At 44.4% G+C, this 20,000-nt stretch overlaps 1 protein-coding gene across 2 annotated transcripts in view; it reads right to left on the bottom strand.

Annotated features, from left to right (window-relative positions):
* The window catches only part of SHMT1 (serine hydroxymethyltransferase 1), a 437,170-nt gene that overhangs the window by 373,613 nt on the left and 43,557 nt on the right, over positions 1 to 20,000 (bottom strand). For both annotated transcript variants that reach the window (XM_044089588.1, XM_044089587.1), the window contains exon 5: positions 5,833 to 5,993. In XM_044089588.1, the coding sequence (XP_043945523.1) occupies positions 5,833 to 5,993 (161 nt within the window). The remainder of the gene's footprint in view (positions 1 to 5,832; positions 5,994 to 20,000) is intronic.

Raw genomic sequence — 20,000 nt, 5'->3', positions numbered from 1 at the left:
TCCAGATGAAAGCCCTTATTTTCCTGCCAACACCAAAGGACTCTCTGACAGACATGGAACATGGTGCAGACCTCTCTATGTCCCTAATTTGGAACATTCTTATTACAGGCCTGATTTACCCCTGCACAAGATATCCCTATTTTTGGAGACATGTCCCTATTTTCAGGTTTGATTTATCCCTTTGCACATTTTTTTTTTTAGAATCACCCATCACCACATGCAAGTGCTGAAGCGGTCTAGTACACAGAAAACCAAACTACATGACCAACATACTAGTAATTGCAATTTAAAAAGGGCACATACCTTACATCTTCCTTTTTTAGAAGCAAAAATAAAATTATCCTGTGAGGTAGAATTTTGTAGCACATTTATCAGAGAGCGCAAAATCTGTAGATTATAATGTGTTTATATTTCCCATCATTTTGTCACTCCTAAACATATGTTTTGATCAATATCAAACATTCCTAGTGCAAGTCGGAAGAGTTATGTGCAACTTAGTATTCAAATTTCTTGCTAATTACACATCCAGAATTTTGGCTGCATGTTCCTACTTTCCAAGTGCCTTTGTTCCTATTTTCAATATGTGCGGGTTGAGAGGTATGACCTGGTGACACGTTTCTAAGGTACCATAACTGTTTCCACTGGATTTGGACCAAGAAATATTTCTAGTGAAACCATAGTTTTACAAACTGTCATGGACATAAGAGAAAAGAAAAACGTTTTCAACAGTATGACCATTCTTGCCACATTCACAATGATCTTGCTCAGGAGAACTCTTACAGCACTGCAACAAATTGTATCTATACCCAGAGGTCAGTCAGATAGCCTAATCTTTCAGTGGTCCCCTTCTCATTACCAGGTAATGCCACACTTGTTCCCGTAACCACAGTGGTTGGTGTGCACCCCCTACAAAATGCCACCATTACTCCATATCACTTTTTTACATCGTTCAAACAATTATCATTGGCTGAAAAGGTAGCCCACATGCCTTTGAAGGTTCGAAAGCTTGCGGTTTCCATTCCTATGCCAGATATCTGGATACATTTTTACATTACTGTCAATGCAGGGCAGCATGGAGGTTACCTATTTAAAGGGTAACACGGGTGATGACAGCAGGAATTTAGTTGGGGGGGGGGGGGAGTAAGGGAATTTCTCCTGCACCCTGGTCAAAGTTCCCCCTCATAAGCATGAACACCATCTCAGGTCTCCCATGACAGAGAGGACATGCCTATTGGGACTAAACTGATTTAAAACAAAACAAAAAAAGTGGTCACTCGATTGAACTTTGTTTTCAGAGTACTTGCTGAGGGGGCTTTTGGGATGACAAAAGACATCAACATATTTAAAAGGACTGCAAGTCCCATCAGTGGAGTATAATGAACCTGAACATGACAGACCCACCTCCAAGCAAAAAAACATAAAAACAAAGCAGGTGCATTCAACATGCTAGAGACCATAAAAGGAATGTTGAGAAAAAAAAAAAAAAAAAAAAAAAAAAAAAAAAATCAGTAAAGGTCCAAGCATACTCTCCCCCCTCCTATGGTTCAAACTATGACACATACTGCCCCCTTGGTGGGAATTTTAGCTTGAGCAGCAAAATTACATTGGTGCAGTCCCTGCAATACATGACATAGGTACTCAGTTAAGCAGAAAACTTTTTCAGTCTCCTAGAGCATCTACTCTACTAAAATACCAGCTCTCAAGATAAGTAAGAAGTGACCTCTCTCTCCCCTATATCATTCACACAAAATATTCTTTAAGTTTGGATACGGATAAAAATCCTCAGCATCTGGCTTTCCATACAAGAATAATTTTCACTGAAACCACTGACAAATAAATAATGCTTTGGTTAGAGGACCAGAGAAATAAACTGCCTGAAAAAAAAATTGTTGGGGAGGGGAAAAAAAAACAAAAAAAAAAAAAAACAAAAAACACAATAGGGTTGGACACTATCACCACTGGTGAATCAGTTATCAGGATAGTTTAAATTCTTTTAAAAAGCTGCAGGTTTCATGGTACCTACTAACAGGCATCCATAAATTTAACAGATGCAACACTTACCGTACCTCTCCACCTTCACTTCTTCAAATGGGACTACAAATGTTGAAATATTAAAGCACATAAGATTAACCATAGAAGGTTCAAACATGGAACATTGAAGCCATGTGTAACCAGCATTTTTTTTTGCCAGTACTAAAAGCACACTGCAAGAGATCAGCAGCGACAATTTTCTTTCCTTTCCCCACTGTACTGTGATATCAGTTGGTATATACAATTAACAGGGGGTGTGGGGGGCTTGCCCATCCTGCAAGGACACTGGTTGCATTCCTTTCAATGTTTCGTATTTTGACCTTCTGTGGTCGTTCTTATGTGCTTCAGTATTTGATATAATGAATGTATTAATTTCAAATCTAGGACAGTGCTTTAAGATGTGGATAAAGTGTTAAATTTCATTTGTAAGCTCACCAGGTGATTAAAGAAGTGGTGTTGACAGGCATGAGTATAGTCCTTGCTAGGCTCCATGCAACAGAGATACAAAAGCATTAGCCAAATCTGAAAATAAATTTAGTATTTCCTATAACCTAGAAGACAGCTCCATTACATAAAGCACATGGGGTCTACTTCAAAAGAATGAAAACTCACATTACCGAAAACATCACCAAGACTGTCGCCGAAACCAGACTAACAAATGACCACAGTGTCGAAAGATTTCACAGGCTAAGTATCCAGTTGGCCATTATCTAACAGCAAAACACACTGCACCACCTAACACCCTCCACCCAACTAAATATACCAACTCTGGGATAGCACTACAGTGGGGAAAAGGGCAAATTTTTCCTTGTTGGCCACCTGGATACTTACCCCCTGAAATCCTTCATCATGGTCATTCATTAAAGTCAAGTTTAGACAATGTTGTCTTCGGTAACGTGGATTTTTGTTCTTTTGAAGTAGAGTTAGTACAACATAGTGACCATTACAAACACCTTTTTTTTTTACTTTTCTGTTACAGTCACTGACAAGTTAATTTACATTTCCTGAGGCTTTGTCTGTAGGGTAGTTACTTCTATAAAATCCTAGCAGTCAGGCACTTTTTAAAATTGGTCATAGTTCTATACTACAGTAAGTAATCAGACAGACACTGTTCAAGGCCTTCTTGAGTGTAAACAGCTTACAGTGTGTGCTTATAAAGTAGCAAATGCATGAGGTCTCACAGCTACTGGTGAAACAAAGCAAAATGCATGATCAGGATGCTGTCTTTCCCAGATGATAAAAATGAAAATTTATCAGCCCCCTCCCCCAAACATTAAATAACTAATTACTATTCAGAAAGATCACAAAGAACAATCTAATCAAGTTGCAAATATAACCTTAACTGCTGTCAAACATATATTTTACAGGCATCCTCAGCATTGAGAAGACTTTTCCACTCCCAAAAGACCATTCTTTATGAAACAGCAGCTCAGTCAGTAATCCAAGATGATACAAAAGACTAACTACAACAACCACCCCACTCTGTTAACTTATCCAAAGATAGGAGGGCATGGACTAACACACAAAAGGTCTGATGGTCAGCAGACCACATGGGGCAAAAGAATGGGGGGTGGTTGGGTGGTTGACAGAATGTTCACTCATGGACATAATGGAGATGGCAAACTGATTCACAGGTAACACAGACATGAGGAAGGCTCTGGACTAGAAGTAACCAGGGTAAGTCACCACAGAAAAGGAGGGAGTGCATGCAGGCAGGCACCAATGAGTCGTCAGAATAAACAGCTAATGTGGATGTAGGTAGTGCTCAAGAGGCACCATTACTAGAACTGTCACATGTTCCATCTTCCTGAGGATGAGAGGTATAAAAGTACAGTGACAGGGGCTTGGGAATGGTAGGAGAGGGTATGTAAAGGACAGACCATCAGTCCATGAAGGATAGCAGTGCTTAGTGACAGGATGAAAATATAAAGCTTTATGATTGCACACAGAGAAAGATGGTCACAGAAGAGTGAGAAAGTAATGTAGGCCACGCACAAAGGAAATGGAAACAAAAAACAAGAGGAACCTGTAAGTGTGACTGTACATGACTAGATAATACTACTTTTTAACCCAAGGAATTTAGTTAGGAAAATGGAGGTGCTGCAAATAATGATTTAGAATGCAAGGGTGAATATTGAGAGCATAGAAACACTAAACTATGTGGGCCTAAACCATGGTAAAAGTGGACCATGGATGTGCAGGCGAAACACTAGAAACAGTGTGCATCTGTGTGGGAGGGCAGGGTAACAACACAAAGACAGGCAAGTATTGGGGAACTTAGACATGGATTATGCTCAGCTCAAAGACAGGATTAAGATGAGAATATGGGAGCAAGATGAAATAGTAAAGCTGTGGGAATGGGCTAAAGGTTGAGTACAAAGGACTATTTAAAAGGTACTGAAGAAAAGGCAACAACGTAGCTACAAAAGGAAGGTGAGGTTAATAATTAAGGGGAAAAAGACAAAGAAGAATTGGACAAGGGGAAGGATGGAGGCAAACTACTAACAAACCATGAGAAGGGCAGCAGAGGTGGCTACTGCAGCAAAGGCACATGATGAAATGGAATAGACAGAAAGAAAGCCCCTCCCCCGATTCTAAGTACATGGCAACAAGTATGAAGGGAGGGACACAACTGGCCAAGCTAAGCAAAAATGGGAAGGAGATCACAGAAAAGCTAAGAAAAAGCACGGTTGGGTGGGCATTCGAAAGACATGCGTAAATGGGCGTGCCTTCGTTGAAGGCTGAACATCGAGCTGGCACCTCGACATTTGTGAAAATCTACTGCCAATCATTAGTGGACCGGAGTTCCGCTGTGGCGACCCCTAACTGGTAAAAGCCAAAAGACAACAACTGAATAAATGCTTTATTTCAGTCTGTACAAAGCAGTAGAAAAGGTCGATATGCTGGGGATGGCAGAGTGTGAAGTGTTGTATACAGACAGCAAAGCAGGCTGGCAGGGATCCAAGAGGAAAACATGCACTTCTCACAGGGAGGATAAACCATGAAGACAAGATGCTTCCTAGATATTCAGCGACTTTGAAAAAAGTGTGCTGGCAGACAACCCACTCATCCAAGAGCTGGAGGACAGCATGTGTGGTGCCCTATATACAAGGAGGAGGCTGGAAAAATCATGGGAACTAAAGGCCAAACAGTGGCAAGAGAAACAATGGACAAAAAACAATGGAAAAAGATAGCAGTTTTCCCAGCAAACAATTCCCAGTCCCACATAAGGCTAGCAGCAAGTCTTTTTTATGCACCTTTTACAGTCCCTCTCCATACCAGGTCAATTACAGAAGTTTTTAGAATGGTAGCCTACTAGAAAAAGATAATAAAGTGTTGACAAATTTCAGTGTGAACCCAGTTTGCCTTCTGTATTAGTTCTCGAAAACACAAGATGTTATGATGCACAGATTCAGTAAATTAGTAACCAAGGAATTAAAGGTCAAATTCAGAGGGAACAAACACTGGCCTACATTTGTACTGGGATTAAATCGCTCTACAGATGTCACAAACACTATCACTTCAATATAAAGTGCAGAGTAATCTAATTAAAAGATCAGACCTTTTGGCAGCATGTTCAAGCCCCATGGTTTAACATTCACTGACCTCTACTGTGACATGTATAAGTCTTAAAATAATCAAATCAAACCATTTAAAGAAGACCGAAATGTATGTATGTATGTATGTATGTATGTATGTATATTTTTTTTTCCCCATGCAACGTAAAAGGTTATCTAAATGTTTATAAAAACACATTAAACTGCAGCCATTAAGTCAATTAAGATTATTAAATTCTCTTACCTTGTATGGCATGGACTCAAAGAAAATAGAAGTAGCAGAAATTTTCTTCTTGTCAGTCATAAAACCATGTGTTAAGTGGCCCCCATCAGGAAGATCCAATCCCATGATCCTTCCATGGGGCTCCACTAAGGCTGTGTAAACTGCGAAGTTTGCAGGGGAGCCTAAACAAATAGGGAAGAAAGCATCTAACATTAAGACCATTTACAAAACACTTTATTCATTAAGACTATTTACAAAATACTTATTCTATTTGAAATGTTCAAAGAAAAAGAATAAAAAAAAAATATATCCTGGCCATGTTATGAGCAATATTGGTTCTCACAACAAATTCAGTTCTCACACCACCCTCACAGGTCTACTTTACGTGAAAGCTTAAAACAGCGAATGCATATTCATTGAACCATATGTATCGAACCGAGAAACCATCGAAACAAATGGAACTACACAACAAACTTGACATGCAACAGCTGTAGACAGGGGGACAAGTCCCCCTGCACCCCCCGCTACTTAAATATACCAACTCCCAACATCGCACTACATTAAAATAAACGGAAATCTCAACCTACGGAGATTTCCGTTTACAGTTATCGATGGTTTGCACTTTTGATGCATATGCATTCGCTGTTTTAAGCTTTCGCATAAATAAAGTAGACCCGCCCCCACTGCTAGGCAAACAAACATTTTTTTTTTTTAAATTCAATCCCACCTGCAAATACATGTACTAAAAATGTAAAAGTATACTCAATGCAGCTTAAAATGAAAAACAAGTTGAGATTCCTTTACTACTGCTTCTTTATCTGTAAAGTACAGTTGTGTACCTACCATAAATGTAGATGTTAGAGTGTATTCACTGTTGCAGTCATTACACTTGGGTTACCTTGCTGGTAGGCTACCCGCAGTCGGCCTGAACCCGCAGTCGGCCTGAATTCCAAAGTCCTGGTCCAGTGTTGGTTGCTGTCGCCTCTTCCCTGACATCAGTGCGCCAGGGGTATACAAGATGCAGCCAACGCCATTTTCTTCAACTTTTCTTGCCCCAGATGTCAGGTGCCCCCAAGAAGGTAGGCAATACATATTGCTTATAAAAACACAGTAAAATAAAAATACCTTCATCTACAAGCAAATACACCACATAGGTTGTATAGGATAGAGAAGTATAGACAAGTCCCAGCAAAGAAAGGGGGATGGAGGGTGGGTACCCTGGACTGCAACAGTGAATACACTCAAACATCTACATTTATGGTAGGTACACAACTGTACTATGTTCATGTTTCACTGTTGCAGTCATTACACTTTGGTTGAATCCCAAAGCTGAGATGGGTCTAAATAGGATTAGGAATGGTTATGAGGCCCTGCAGAACTGCAGTGACAAAAGCCTGCTCTGGATTTAGAGTAAAGAGGCAAGTGATAATGCTTGGTAAAAGTGTGCACTGAACTCCAAGTTGCAGCCTCCAAATTTCCTTGGTTGGTACTCCTCTGAGAAGGGCTGCTGAAGTGGCTGCTGCCCTGGTAGAATGTGGCCTAATATTCTTAAGTACTGACTTGCCATGCTGTGCATAGCAGAAACGAATACAGTGTCCTATCCAGTTTGAAATTGTCTGCTTTGAGATGGCCTTTCCTTGTGATCCTGCAGCATATGCTACAAACAGTTGCTCAGTTTTTCTGAAAGCTTTTGTTTTGTCCAAGTAGAAGCGCAGCTGCCTGTGCATGTCCAAAGAGTGCAGACGTCTCTCCCCTTTATTCTGGGGATTTGGATAAAATGTTGGCAAATGAATGGTTTGGTTAAGAGCCACACTGGATACTACCTTTGGCATAAATGTTGGGTTTGTCCTTAGAGAAACCCTGTCCGGATGAAAAATGATAAAAGGTTCCACTGCCATTAATGCCTGTAACTCTGAGAATCTTCTTGCTGAAGTTATTGCTAGGAGTAGAGCAGTCTTCCATGATGAGAATTTTATGTCAGTTGTATTGGCTGGCTCAAAAGGAGGCAGTGTGAGCTTTTCAAAGACAAAGTTGAGGTCCCATATAGGTATCGGTGCTCTCCTTGGGGGTCTTATGCTTTTTGCCCCTCTGAGGTACTGTCTTAGCAGTGGAGGAGAGAAAATAAGAGGTTCCATATTGTAAGGAGCTGAAATGGCAGAGGCATGGATCTTAATTGATGAGAAGGATAGGCCTTTATCCAATATCTCAGTTAGGTATTGGAAAATCTGAGGAATATTTGGAACAAGTGGTTCAAGTCCTTGTGCCCGGTTCCAAGCACAGAATCTCTTCCATTTTTCTGCATAAGATTTCCTGGTGCTGGGCCTCCTGGCTTCCAAAATGACATCCATAACAGCTTTAGAGAGAGGTGTGTTCCGAGTGGCTATATTATCTGCCATGCAGCCAGATTTAAGGTTCTGAGATGGCTGTGCAGGATCTGATTGTTTTGTTGAGTCAGAAGAGGAGGAATTTGAGGTAAAGCCCAGGCTGGGCCTTGAGACAAGCTCTTTAGGATTGGGTACCAGTGCTGGCGTGGCCAGTCTGGGGCAATCAGAATCATTTTTGGCTTCTCTTGTCTGACTTTTAGGAGCACCTTGGGAAGGAGAGGTAGTAGTGGAAAGGCATAAACTGTTAGGGTTTTCCAGCTGAAAGATCAAGCATCCACTTTCCATGCTTGTGATAAGTCCTTGTGCAGAATCTCTGTAGTTGGCAGTTGTGAGGGGAGGCAAAAAAGATCTACATGTCTAGGCATCCCCATTTCCTTGTTATGCTGAAAACCTGTGGGTTTAGTTTCCACTCGTGAGGGTCCATGAGGCTTCTGCTTAGTTCGTCTGCCAGAGAATTTTTTCTTTCCTGGCAAGAATTGTGCCTGCAGATGTACTGGATAGGTCAGTGCAGCGTTCCACAAAGTCATGGCTTGCCTGCAGAGGGGGTAGGAATGTGTGTGCCCTTGCTTGTTTATGTACCACATAACTGTAGTATTGTCTGTCTTTAGTAATAGTTGTCCTGGATGTAGCAGATCCTTGAAGGCTGTCAGGGCATTCTGTACAGCTAGCATCTCTTTTTGATTGATGTGAAGATGCATTTGGTCCGCGGGCCACGTGCCCTGAATACATTTTCCTGCCATGTGCCCCCCAGGTATAATCCAATGCATCCGCTGTTAAGTGTCTGCCTGGCTCTGGGTAAAGTGAAAGGCTGTCCCTTGTTGTGGTGACAGGCCAGTGCCCATCGAAATTCCTGTTGCAGGCAGGGAATAAGAGTTACTGTTTCCAGGCTGTGGCAATGTTGAGTCCAAACACTTTAAGTACCATTGTAGCTTCCTCATATGCAGTCTTGCATATGGAGTTAGCAAGATGCCATGAAGCCAAAAGCCTGCAGAATTTTTCTTGCAGGTAGCTGGGTCTTTGTTGCCATCATTTGAAAGTAACGAGTCAGTTGTCTTTGCTTGTCTGGCGTGAGATAAGCCATCTGGGCAGTTGTATTTAAGCTTGCACCCAGGAATATTATCTCTTGAGAGGGCCATCTGGGCAGTTGTATTTAAGCTTGCACCCAGGAATATTATCTCTTGAGAGGGCACTAGTTTTGATTTCTTTTCGTTTACTATGTACCCCAAACGCCAGATGCTTTAGTAGAATGTCCTTGCTCTCTGCTTGAATAAGGCAGTCGTCTAAGTAGGGATATATTTGAATTCCTTTTTGTCTACAAAATGCAATTACTGGTGCCAGCCATTTTGTGAATACCCTGGGTGCAGTAGATAAGCCAAAGGGCAGTGCAGAGAATTGGTAATGCATTGAGCCAGCTATGAATCTGAGGTATCTTCTGCAAGATTGCCTGACTGAGACATGCAGGTATGGCTCTGAGGTCCAAAGTAACTAGCCAAGCCTTCTTGCCCAGCATGGGTAGAAGTTGCTGCAGTGTGAACATTTTGAATTTTGGGACAACCAGGAAAGTGTTTAGAATTGACAGGTCCAGTATTGGTCTCCAGGCTTTGTCCTTTCTGGGTACCAAGAAAAGTCTTGAGTAAAATCCTTGCCCCTGTTCTTGCTGTAGTACTTTTTGAATAGCTCTCATATCCATGAGCAGAAATTTGTTTTTGTGCCTCTGCCCATTGATTGTGGCAGGTCTGGCATACCTTCTGACCTTGGTAGGGTGTGAAAGTGGAACCTGCAACCCTGAGAAACAATATTCAGTACCCATTTGTCCTGGGTGATTATGTGCCAATTTTGAGAAAAAAAGCTAGTTTTCCCCCTAAGGGTGCTGCTAAGTGCTTGGCCTTCATAGAGGAAAGTTATTGGGACCGTTTTCTATAAGGTTGTGATTTGTCTTCTCCGCCTTTGGGGGCTGAAGCACCCCATTGTTTAGGTCTGTATGAGCCTTGGGGCTGAGATCTGCCTCTTGGGCATCTGTATCTGCCTCTTTGTGGCCTGTCTGACACTGGAAAGGACCAATTTTTAGAAGGCCAGTTCCTGCTAAATCTAGGTGGTTGAACCTGCAAGGAATCATTTACTGTCTGCATTGATTTTGCTTTATCCTCCATTTTCTTTAACACCTCTTCTGCCTTAACACCAAACAAAGTATCATGCTGTAATGGAGCATCCAATAATTTTGCTTTAACATGATCAGGTAAACTTTGTTCTTTTAATCAAGCATGCCTTCGAATGACAGAGCCTGTAACTGCGGCTCTGCAAGAAGCCTCTAATGAATCAAAACCACATTGCAGAGTATGCTTTCCCACTTGTTCAGCTGCATGCAATAAATCCTGCATTTCCTTATTGTCAGGACATTCTGAGCTTGTAAGCATTTTCTGTTTTAGCAAAGACATTAGGTATTGTTGATATTTAAGCATGGGGAACTGGCAGTTTAAAGCCCTTACAGCTAAAGTAGCAGAAGTGTAAACTTTTTCCCCCATCTATCCAGTGCTCTAGAATCCCTATCAGAGGGAACAGAGTTTTTTGCAGTGGAAGCCTTGACCCCCTTTGGGACCCTGAGAAATTGTGTGTTAAGCAGTATACTGAGACTTAGAAGCTTAAAGCGTTAAACTATTTAGGTGAATTAGTAAAGGTTAGGATGAAAATGAATTATTATAAATGTATTTGATATACATGTTTTAGATTTTAAAAAATTTTTTTGTTTTTGACTGAATACTGTGTGGTAAATGTTTGATATAGCATTTTTGTATACTTATTAATGACTTTTTAATAAGGGGGTGGTGTCTATTTGTATTTGTCATTAATCTAATTAACGTTTTTCTACTTGTTGATTGGTTGATTTTCACTGTGTATTTAAACGTGAGTTGAGTTGCAATGTATTGTCTGAAGAAGTTTATGATTTGACAAACGAAAAGCGCTTAACTTTTACTTGTGGTCTACAGTGTGCCTTCTTTCAACTGTTCCAGTTCTTTGTGGTTTTTGGAGTTTGTTACAATTTTCGTGGCTTAACCCTGAGAAATTGTTTCTGGGTCAGCAGCAGGGTTTTTATAAAGAAATTTTTGAGAGTCTGGGACCCTGTAGTACCCATCTGGCTTGACTGGTGCAGGGGTAAAGAATCAGGAGACAAACTGGATTCAGAAAAAAACAAACAATCAATAACATCTTAGTACAGGGGGGATAGCAAGGGGCCTGTGCCGAGGTAGTAAAAGAAAATCTGAGCCTTTTCTTGGATTCTGAATAATCCTGACTCTCCCAATGGAAATGCTCCCTCATGGTGTGCAAGGTTTCCCCAAAAAGAGTAATCCTCAGGAGGAGAGGCTGAAGAGATAGATTCTTCAGCATCAGAGTCCTCAGAGGTAGGAAGAGAATATCCCTGTTATGAAGAGGAATTAGAGGAAGTAGAAACCTGGTCAGAGGAGTCCTAGTCAGTGTCTTGCCTAGGCCTTTTATCAGGAGGGGGATGGGAACCCCTGATCAAAGTAATTAGGTCCTCGGCCATTTTAAGCATCTGTTTCTTTGGCATGGATGACTGTCCAGGAGAATGTTGTATTTGTTTCTTTGTCTTTAATGGTGTTTTAGACTTTGCCTTGGCTGCTGAAGTGGACTTGATAGTAAGCTGTGTAGGTCTGAAAACACCCTCAGAAGCAGATGCCTGCTCAGTGGCTTCAGACCCATCTGAGGGAATAGTTTCCATAGGCACAGTACCTTGAGTTTCTAGAGGCCTAGTTGTCTCCCGTGGGAGACAGAGGCGGCCTGTGGCTCTGAGGTAGCGGGCGTCAGGGGCTGCGAAAGTGCCTCCCTGAGAACTGGCGACTGGCCTAGAATAGGCTTTGTCAGTTTTGGACCTCGGATGCCTGTCCTTTTTCTTTGTCTTTGCGTTTATGAATTCCGGTCGCCGGTTGTTCCGACGGCATTATGTAGTTAAACCTTCGGCCAAAGTAATGTAAAGCAAAATCAAACAGATGCTTAATAGTGCGTTGGTTGAATCTAGCACAAAACAGACAACTTGCAACGTCATAGTCAGGACCTAGGAAAGGAATACAGTAAGAGTGAAAATCCTTGAGGTATTTGCTTCCCACAAGAAATACAATTGTTAACTTTTACTGACATCGGTCTGGAGCAAGAAAAAGTTTCCCCAACGGGGTACTTAGCTTTATTGAAGACTTCAGTTCTGAAATTCAATTTCGAAAATCTCAAGAGTCAGCCGACCAGCACTTTCATACTGCTTTTGCTTCGGGCACCGCACGGCAAGAAAGACTGAAGAAATTGGCATCTGCTGCATCTTGTATACCCCGGGCGCACTGACGTCAGGAAAGAGGCGACAGCAACCGACACCCGACCAGGACTTTGGAATTCAGGCAGACTGCGGGTAGCCTGCCAGCAGGAAAACCCAAGTGTAATGACTGCAACAGTGAAACACGATGATCATCAAGTATACCTCAATAGACAGAGACCGAGTAGCCATATATGGTGTCACAAACATGCATGTTTCAGATTAAATCAGTATGTGACTGTCTGCATCAGTGGAAGGATATGAACTGCAACTAAACTCGCATCATTCAGTAGCACTGTTTTAGTTCTTTACAATAACGCTGCCATTATGTATAAACAATGACAATGCAAGATCATAGCCAAGTCACATTTTTACCCACAGCTTGGGAGTAGGTCTGTTTCATGGCATACAGGGATGAAGTCCTGAATAGGACCCAGCTGACCCAGGGCTGGCTGTGACCTAGGCATCAAGAGCTAGCCAAGGGTGTGCAGAGAGGTAGCAATGACAAGCAAGGCAAATCTAACTGCTACAGCAGATGCATTTTGAATTTGGAAATGCATCTCAGAAACTACCAACTCATCAAGAGGGGTTCTGAAATTAGGCACTAGAGGAAAACGCCAGCACATTAGGGTATCCACAAGTCCTCTGAGCTGTGCAGTCCCTACTTGGTCAGCTGCATCCTGTGGAGAAAAAAAACATGAAAAACTGGCAAATGTCCTGAGATTTCAAGATAAACATGCCCAATATTTATTTTGTTTATTTACACTAGTTACCAGGGAATGCCACTATGGTACGGCAGCAGCTTTGTTACCTCACAGCAAGAGGTTCTCCCGTTCGATTCTCGGCGTGGCTTGGGAGTGCCTTGTGTGTGGAGTCTGCATGTACTCCCCGCGGCTGGGTAGCATTCGAAAGACATGCGTGCATAAATGGGCGTGCCTTCATTGAAGGTTGGGCATCGAGCTGGCTCCTCGGCATTTCGTAAAAAATCTGCCAATCATTAGCGGACTGGAGTTCCGCTGTGGCGACCCCTTACTGGGAAAAAGCCAAAAGACAAACAACAACAACACTACTTAACCAGGGAACAGCACTGATCCCCATCATTACCAAATTGCAGAATCAGCCCATGTTACATTCAAAACAGTAGCAAAAAAAAGTGGAACACAGTTAATGCAAACTAGTCATAAAAGAGAACACTGTGTACAAACCTTATACCCTGTTGAGGTGAGCATTTTATAACTGGAAAAAGTGGGATCAGAGTAGAAGCAAGAAGAGTCAGAAGCAGGCTCAGCCTTAGAAACTGTAGTGGGTAACACGAGGTGTTTAGAGGACAAACCAAGAAATAAGCAAGGGTAGAGTGTGTAAGGAGATGAGAGACAGAGAAAGGTAAAAGATGTTAGAAGATAGTCAGCAATGAAAAAAGAAGATTCTGCCCATATTTGCAAGAAGCAGGAAAAAAGAAGTTATGTTCTTACCATAACGTTCCATCTGAGTAGTAGACTTCATTCTTCTGCACATATGGGTATACGCATCCAAGCCGGCAAAACTTTTCAAGCATCAGCTCCGAGCTCCAAGCTCCTTCTTTACCTATATTACATCACGTCCTCCTATCTAGCCCCAGACAGAGTTTGTTGACACTAAATGGCAACATAACCACAATTCTAAACAGGAAAAAACCTGAAGAGTGAGAGGGATGGAGGGAGGGAAGGTGCAGAAGAATGAAGTCTACTACTCAGATGGAACGTTATGGTAAGAACACAACTTCTTTATCTGAAGTAGTTGACTTCATTTATTCTGCACATTTGGGACAGAGTTCCCCCAGCTACCAATATTCCTGGGAGGCCCTTATGGAAGGATATTTCTGAGCACCACAGAGCCAAAGGATGCTCTCCCTCTAGAAATAAGATCCAATTTACATAATGAGAGATGAATGTGTGCGAATTGGCCCAAGTCGCTGCCACACCGATATCATCTAATGGAACTCTTGACCAGAAAGCTGCAGAAGTGGCCATTGCTCTAGTGGAATGAGCCTTCAATACACCAAGAGGAGATAAACCTTTGTCTGTATAAACCTGTGCAATACAAAAAGAGTGATCCACCTTGCCAAGGACACTTTCGAAACTGCTTTGCCCAAAAATGGTTTAGAAAGAGATACAAATAATTGATCTGACTTCCGGAAGGGTTTAGTCCTATGGGAGGTAAACACGAAGCTGTCTATGTACATCCAATAAATGAAGCTTACGTTCACCTCTATTTTGGAAATTTGGGAAGACTGGCAAATTTATAGACAGATTAATATTGGCTGCTGAGGTCACCTTGGGAAGGAAGGGTTCGTACGCAGCGAAACCCTATCCTTGTGGAAAACCAAATAGGGGGGCAAGGAGGATAAAGCCTGCAACTCTGAAACTCTCTTGGCTAAAGTGATGGCGACCAAGAAAGACGTCTTCCACCACAAAAACTTCACCTGAACTGAACCAGCTGGCTCGAAAGGGGGAGAGGTCAAAGCCTGAAGGACTAAAGTCAGATCCCAGGGGGGCACTGTTTCTTTAACTGGCGGTCGCAATAAAAAAGTGCCCTTCAGGAAAGCTTTACACAATTTGGCAGAAGCCAGAGCAACCTTATTTTCACCCACATGAAAATTAGAGATGGCAGCCAGCTGAACCTTGATGGTGGAAGCATTTGCGTCTGATCGAAAAAGATCGGCCAGAAAATCCAGTATGACCGGAACTGGGGCTATAAACGGGCTCAGATTGCACAGAGAGGCCCAAATGCAAAAACGTCTCCACTTGCTATTGTAGAGTTTCCTAGTGGAGGCTATAAGAGAAGCTGCCAGAATATTCTTAACAGGGGATGAAGGTCCGGGAGTCCTGATGATCATCGGAACTGGAGCAGCCATGCAGTCAACTTGAGACTGTCCAGGTTGGGCAGGAGCAAGCTCGACGGGTGAGAAATCAGATCCGGGCATAGATCCAGAGTCCATGGAGGAACCAACAGGTGAGACTATAGGAAGGGTAACCACACTTGACGCGGCCAGAAGGGAGCCAAGAGAATGACTTTGCACTGCAGCTGGCAAGCTCTCTGAAGGAACTTCGGAATAAGAGGTAATGGGGGATAAGCATACAGTAGCCCAGGAGGCCAAGCATGGACTAGAGCGCCTCTGGGGACATCCCCCAGAGGGGGGATTAGAGCGAAGAAGTTGCTGCACTTCGCGTTGGAAGGAGATGCAAAGAAATCGCAGCAAGGTTGACCCCAAACACGGATGATCTTCTCTGCCACTGAGACCACTTGTAAGGCAGAAGGATTGCCCTGCTGAGACTGTCCGCTAGAATGTTGGAGCGTCCCGGGATATGCATTGCTATGAGAAACCGGCTGGTGGATATGGCCCACTTCCAAACCCTCATGGCCTCCCGACAAAGGGGGTAGGATCAGGTCCCTCCCAGTTTGTTTATATACACCAGACTACAGACGTTGTCTGATTGAATGGCTACCGTCCCCAGAGGTAGGACAGGGTGGAAGGCTCTCAATGCTAAAAGCACTGCCTTCATCTCCAGGACATTGATGTGTAGCTTGGTCTCTGGAGGGGACCACGTGCCTTGGACCGTTCTTCCCAGGAAGTGTCCCCCCACCCGAGCTGGGAAGAGTCGGTGGTCACCATGGCTTGAGTCAGTGGAGCTAGAAAGTTGCGCCCCGTGAAAATGTCTGCCGATTGAAGCCACCACTGTAGTGACGTTCTGCATGTCCGATTGATTCCGAATCAAATCGGAAGGTCTAGCCAGGACCACTGAACTGCCAGATACCACTGAAGGACCCTCATCTGAAGACGTGTAAGAGGGAGGATAGAGATTGCGGCTGCCATCCAACCCAGGGCCCTGAGAACATCGGCTGCTTTGACTACAGAGTGATCCAAGATCGCCGATACATGGAGTCTAAGATTTTCTATCCTTTCCAGGGTGAGAAAAATCTTTGACTGAATCGAATCCAACCTTGCCTCGATGAAGTCTATGAACCGGAGCCAGGTGTGACTTGTTGATATTGATTGTGATGCCCAACATGTGAGCCAGACTGAGAAGTACTGTAGGGCCTGACAAGCGACGTTTGGTGGATGCAGCGAAGAGCCAGTCGTCTAGGTAGGGGAATACCTGAATGCCCCAAGTCTCAGGTGAGCAACTACGACCGCCATAACCTTGGTGTACACCCTGGGGGCTGTGGTGAGAACAAAGGGTAGGTCTCTGAATTGAAAGTGACTGGCCCCTACCCGGAAGCCTCCCGGAGCTCCTGTGGACCTTGATGTGATAGTAAGCGTCCTGGAGGTAGCGAGCACATCCAGTTGCATTCTCTCAGAAACGGTAGAATGGACTGTAGAGTGACCATCTGGAATTTTTATTTCTCTACAGACAGGTTGAGGATAGAGAGGTCCAGAATGGGCCCGAGGTCCCCCAGTCTTCTTTGGCACTAAAAAGAACCTGGAGTAGATGCCTGATCTGGATTGATCTGGGGGAACCGGCTCAATGGCTCGTTCTTGTAGCAGCTTCGAAACCTCTAAAGCTGCAGCCTCCCTGTGAGCGGGTGGAACATCTGGAAGGCGTGCTGGAGTAATGGGACATGAAATGAAGGGGATAGAATATCCTCTGGATATGATGTTTAAACACCCAGTGGTCTGCAGTAATGGTCTCCCATGCTGCTGGATGCGAGGAAAATCTTCCCCCAACTACCTCCAGAGTAGGGCAACCCAGAGGGTTGCTGTACGGGCCTGTCGGAAAAAGGTTCCCTAGACCCAAAGTTTCTGGGACACCCCCCCCCCCTGCCTCTGGGATGGCGTCTGTCTTGTCCCCCTCTGCCTCTGGGGGACGAATACTCCCGAGTGTCACGAAAGGACTGCGATTTCTGGAACTACATCTTCTTTTGCCCCTTTTGGTTCCTGAACAGGACCTCTGGGGGTTAGAGAAGCGGATTCTGACGGCTGACAAAGTCTTTCCGTCCTTCTCACTCTGGGTTAGTGTCACGTACAGTCTTCCCAAATAGGGATGATCCATCTAAAGGGGCACCTTAACGGGGTCCGCAAACTGACACGACCTGATCCAGGCGTGATGCCTCAAGGCAACGCATGTACCAGCAGCCCTAGCGGCTCCCTCTGTAACATGAGAGGAGACGCATAGAGGTATTAGTCACTGATTTCAGTGTAGTAATCTTCGCAGTGAAAGACTGCTTGTCCTGCTGCGACAGACTCCGGTGGTGACTCAGTTAATTCCGATATAAAGGTCTCGCTGCAGTCGGGTAACATATGTACCAAGTAATTCAGCGCACGAATAGAAAAGGTCGCCGATGAGTACATGCGCTTCCCGAAATGATCCATCGACCTAGCCTCTGTCTGGTGGATGAACTGAGAAACTTTACTGTGCCAGTTCCTTCTTTGTGGCAGCTGCAACCACTAAAGCATCTACCGGGGCTCCTTTAGACCATGCCTGCCTGACGGCAGGGAAAGAATTTTGTCTGGCCTTTTGGGTATAGGCTCTACGGTGTCAGGATCCTTCCATGCCCTAGTGGTGATGAAGTCCACCAAAGGTTCCGCTGGAGGGGAGACCCAGGAAGTAGATGGGCCAAGTGCCAAAGGCCTCCAGGAATACGGACTCATCCACAGAGGGTTTGGGGGCTGACCAACCTCTTTGGTGGAGGATCTCCATAATGTCTCCAAACGAGACGCCCTCGGTAGGTGATCTGGAGGGAACCCTCTCCAGTGATCTAAGGGAACCCTCTCCTTCATCCAAGTCCGTATCCGTGTTAATGGACTCTGAAGTGCCTCCTCTTACACTTGCGCTTACGAGGTTCCTTTCCAGTGGGACTCTCTGCAGAGGATTCGTAAACCTCCGGGGGTTCCCTGAGGGGAACAACCTGGGGTTGCTTTGGCACGGGCTGTCCCTGCGACAGAGTAATGTGAGCAGAATCCAAAATCAGAGGGGTCTGGGTAGGATCAGAGTAGGTGAGCCGTGGTCTCAAACCCTGGGAGAGAACCCTTTTCACTGCCCCGAATGCCGATGGAGAGCACACCTCCGTAGAACATAAGGATGAGGCTCTCCCCGGCACCGAAGCAGGGATCGGAGCAGACAGCGGGGTAGTCTGGGCACAGAAGATGGGATCTGAAAGAGCGAGATCTCGACCCTCTAGTCCGACTCCCCAACCACGGCTCTGAGCGTCCCCCGGATCAGAGATAGAATCTGAGGAACTCAAGGTAATGGCCAGCGTAGAGGACACGAGAACCATCGGCGCCAACCCATCAGCTCCAAAAGGTCTCGGACCAGAGAACCTCGAAGCATCAGGTCGGATCGGGGAAGGAGCAACAGGGTGAAATAGTTGAAAAAGGAGGACCCTCTCCAATGGAGAGGGCCCTAGTAAGACCCCCATCTGAATCTGGTTCTGAATGAACCTCATCAGCCTGTCCATATCAAGGTCGGAGACGCTCCGAGTCTACCTGGAAGAAGCGACAGACTCTGGTCTGGGCCAGATCAGAGGGGAGTGTCTCGGCTCCAGCAAGAAACAGGGAGAGCGGAGTCGAGGAGAACGAGACCTGGGTACCTTTGAAGAGGGGCTGGAGAAAGACTCCCTGTCCGGTGATCTTTTCCTGGGCCTGTCCCTCTTTGTGGTGCTTCTTCTCCCTTCTGTCCCTACCTCTCTGGGACTACTCAAACGAAGCAGGCCTGGCGGGAGGTTGAGTCCCTGCCTGCACAGTGTCACTGGCTGGGGAGGAAACAGAGGCAGACTCCAGGGCAGAAGCTGGCAGCAGACCCTTGGCCACAAGCTTAGCCAGACGATCCTTCAACGCCCTGGCGTTAAAGCCTGAACAAATGTCGCAGGATGCAGACAGATGGGCGACCCCTATGGCCATCGGCTGGTGAGAGCTTATGACCACACTTTGTGCACGTCTTAAATAGAACCTTAGGCTGTTCAGCCATAGGAGAAACAGTAAAAACCGTAACGGCCCACTCACACACACACACTTAACAGGGATTGGGCCTAGGCGGGAAACCAGAATCACAAAACAAAACACTAAAACTAACTTTTTTTTTTTTTTACACAACCAACACGGCGACCAACGTGAAGGGATGAAAAAGGGAAAGGTACTCACACTCAACTATTCCCAAAAAGACCAAAAAAACCTTACCACCTTGCTTACAGCTCAGAGACCATGATGCTGACTTAGGCAAACGAGATCTGGGGGCTAGATAGGAGGAAGTGATGTAATATAGGTAAAGGAGGAGCTTGGAGCTCAGAGTTGATGCTTGAAAAGTTTTGCTGGCTCGGATCCGAATCGGATCCGTACACCCATATGTGCAGAATAAATGAAGTCAACTACTTCAGATCATAGTGCTAGCCAATATAGCAGAGATGTAAAGGAGTGATGTGCAAAAAAGGGAAACCTGATTAAGAGTAGATATGTCTTGCATTCTGGTATGTGCATTGTATTGCTCAAAAAAAGTACAGTCTGTTGTTGTAGTCTG

This window comes from Protopterus annectens, chromosome 12.part0 (assembly GCF_019279795.1).
Source record: "Protopterus annectens isolate FY-2018-M chromosome 12.part0, PAN1.0, whole genome shotgun sequence".
NCBI lineage: Eukaryota > Metazoa > Chordata > Ceratodontiformes > Protopteridae > Protopterus > Protopterus annectens.
Note: the sequence above shows the minus strand (reverse complement) of the source record. Positions and strands in the feature narration are given on the sequence as shown.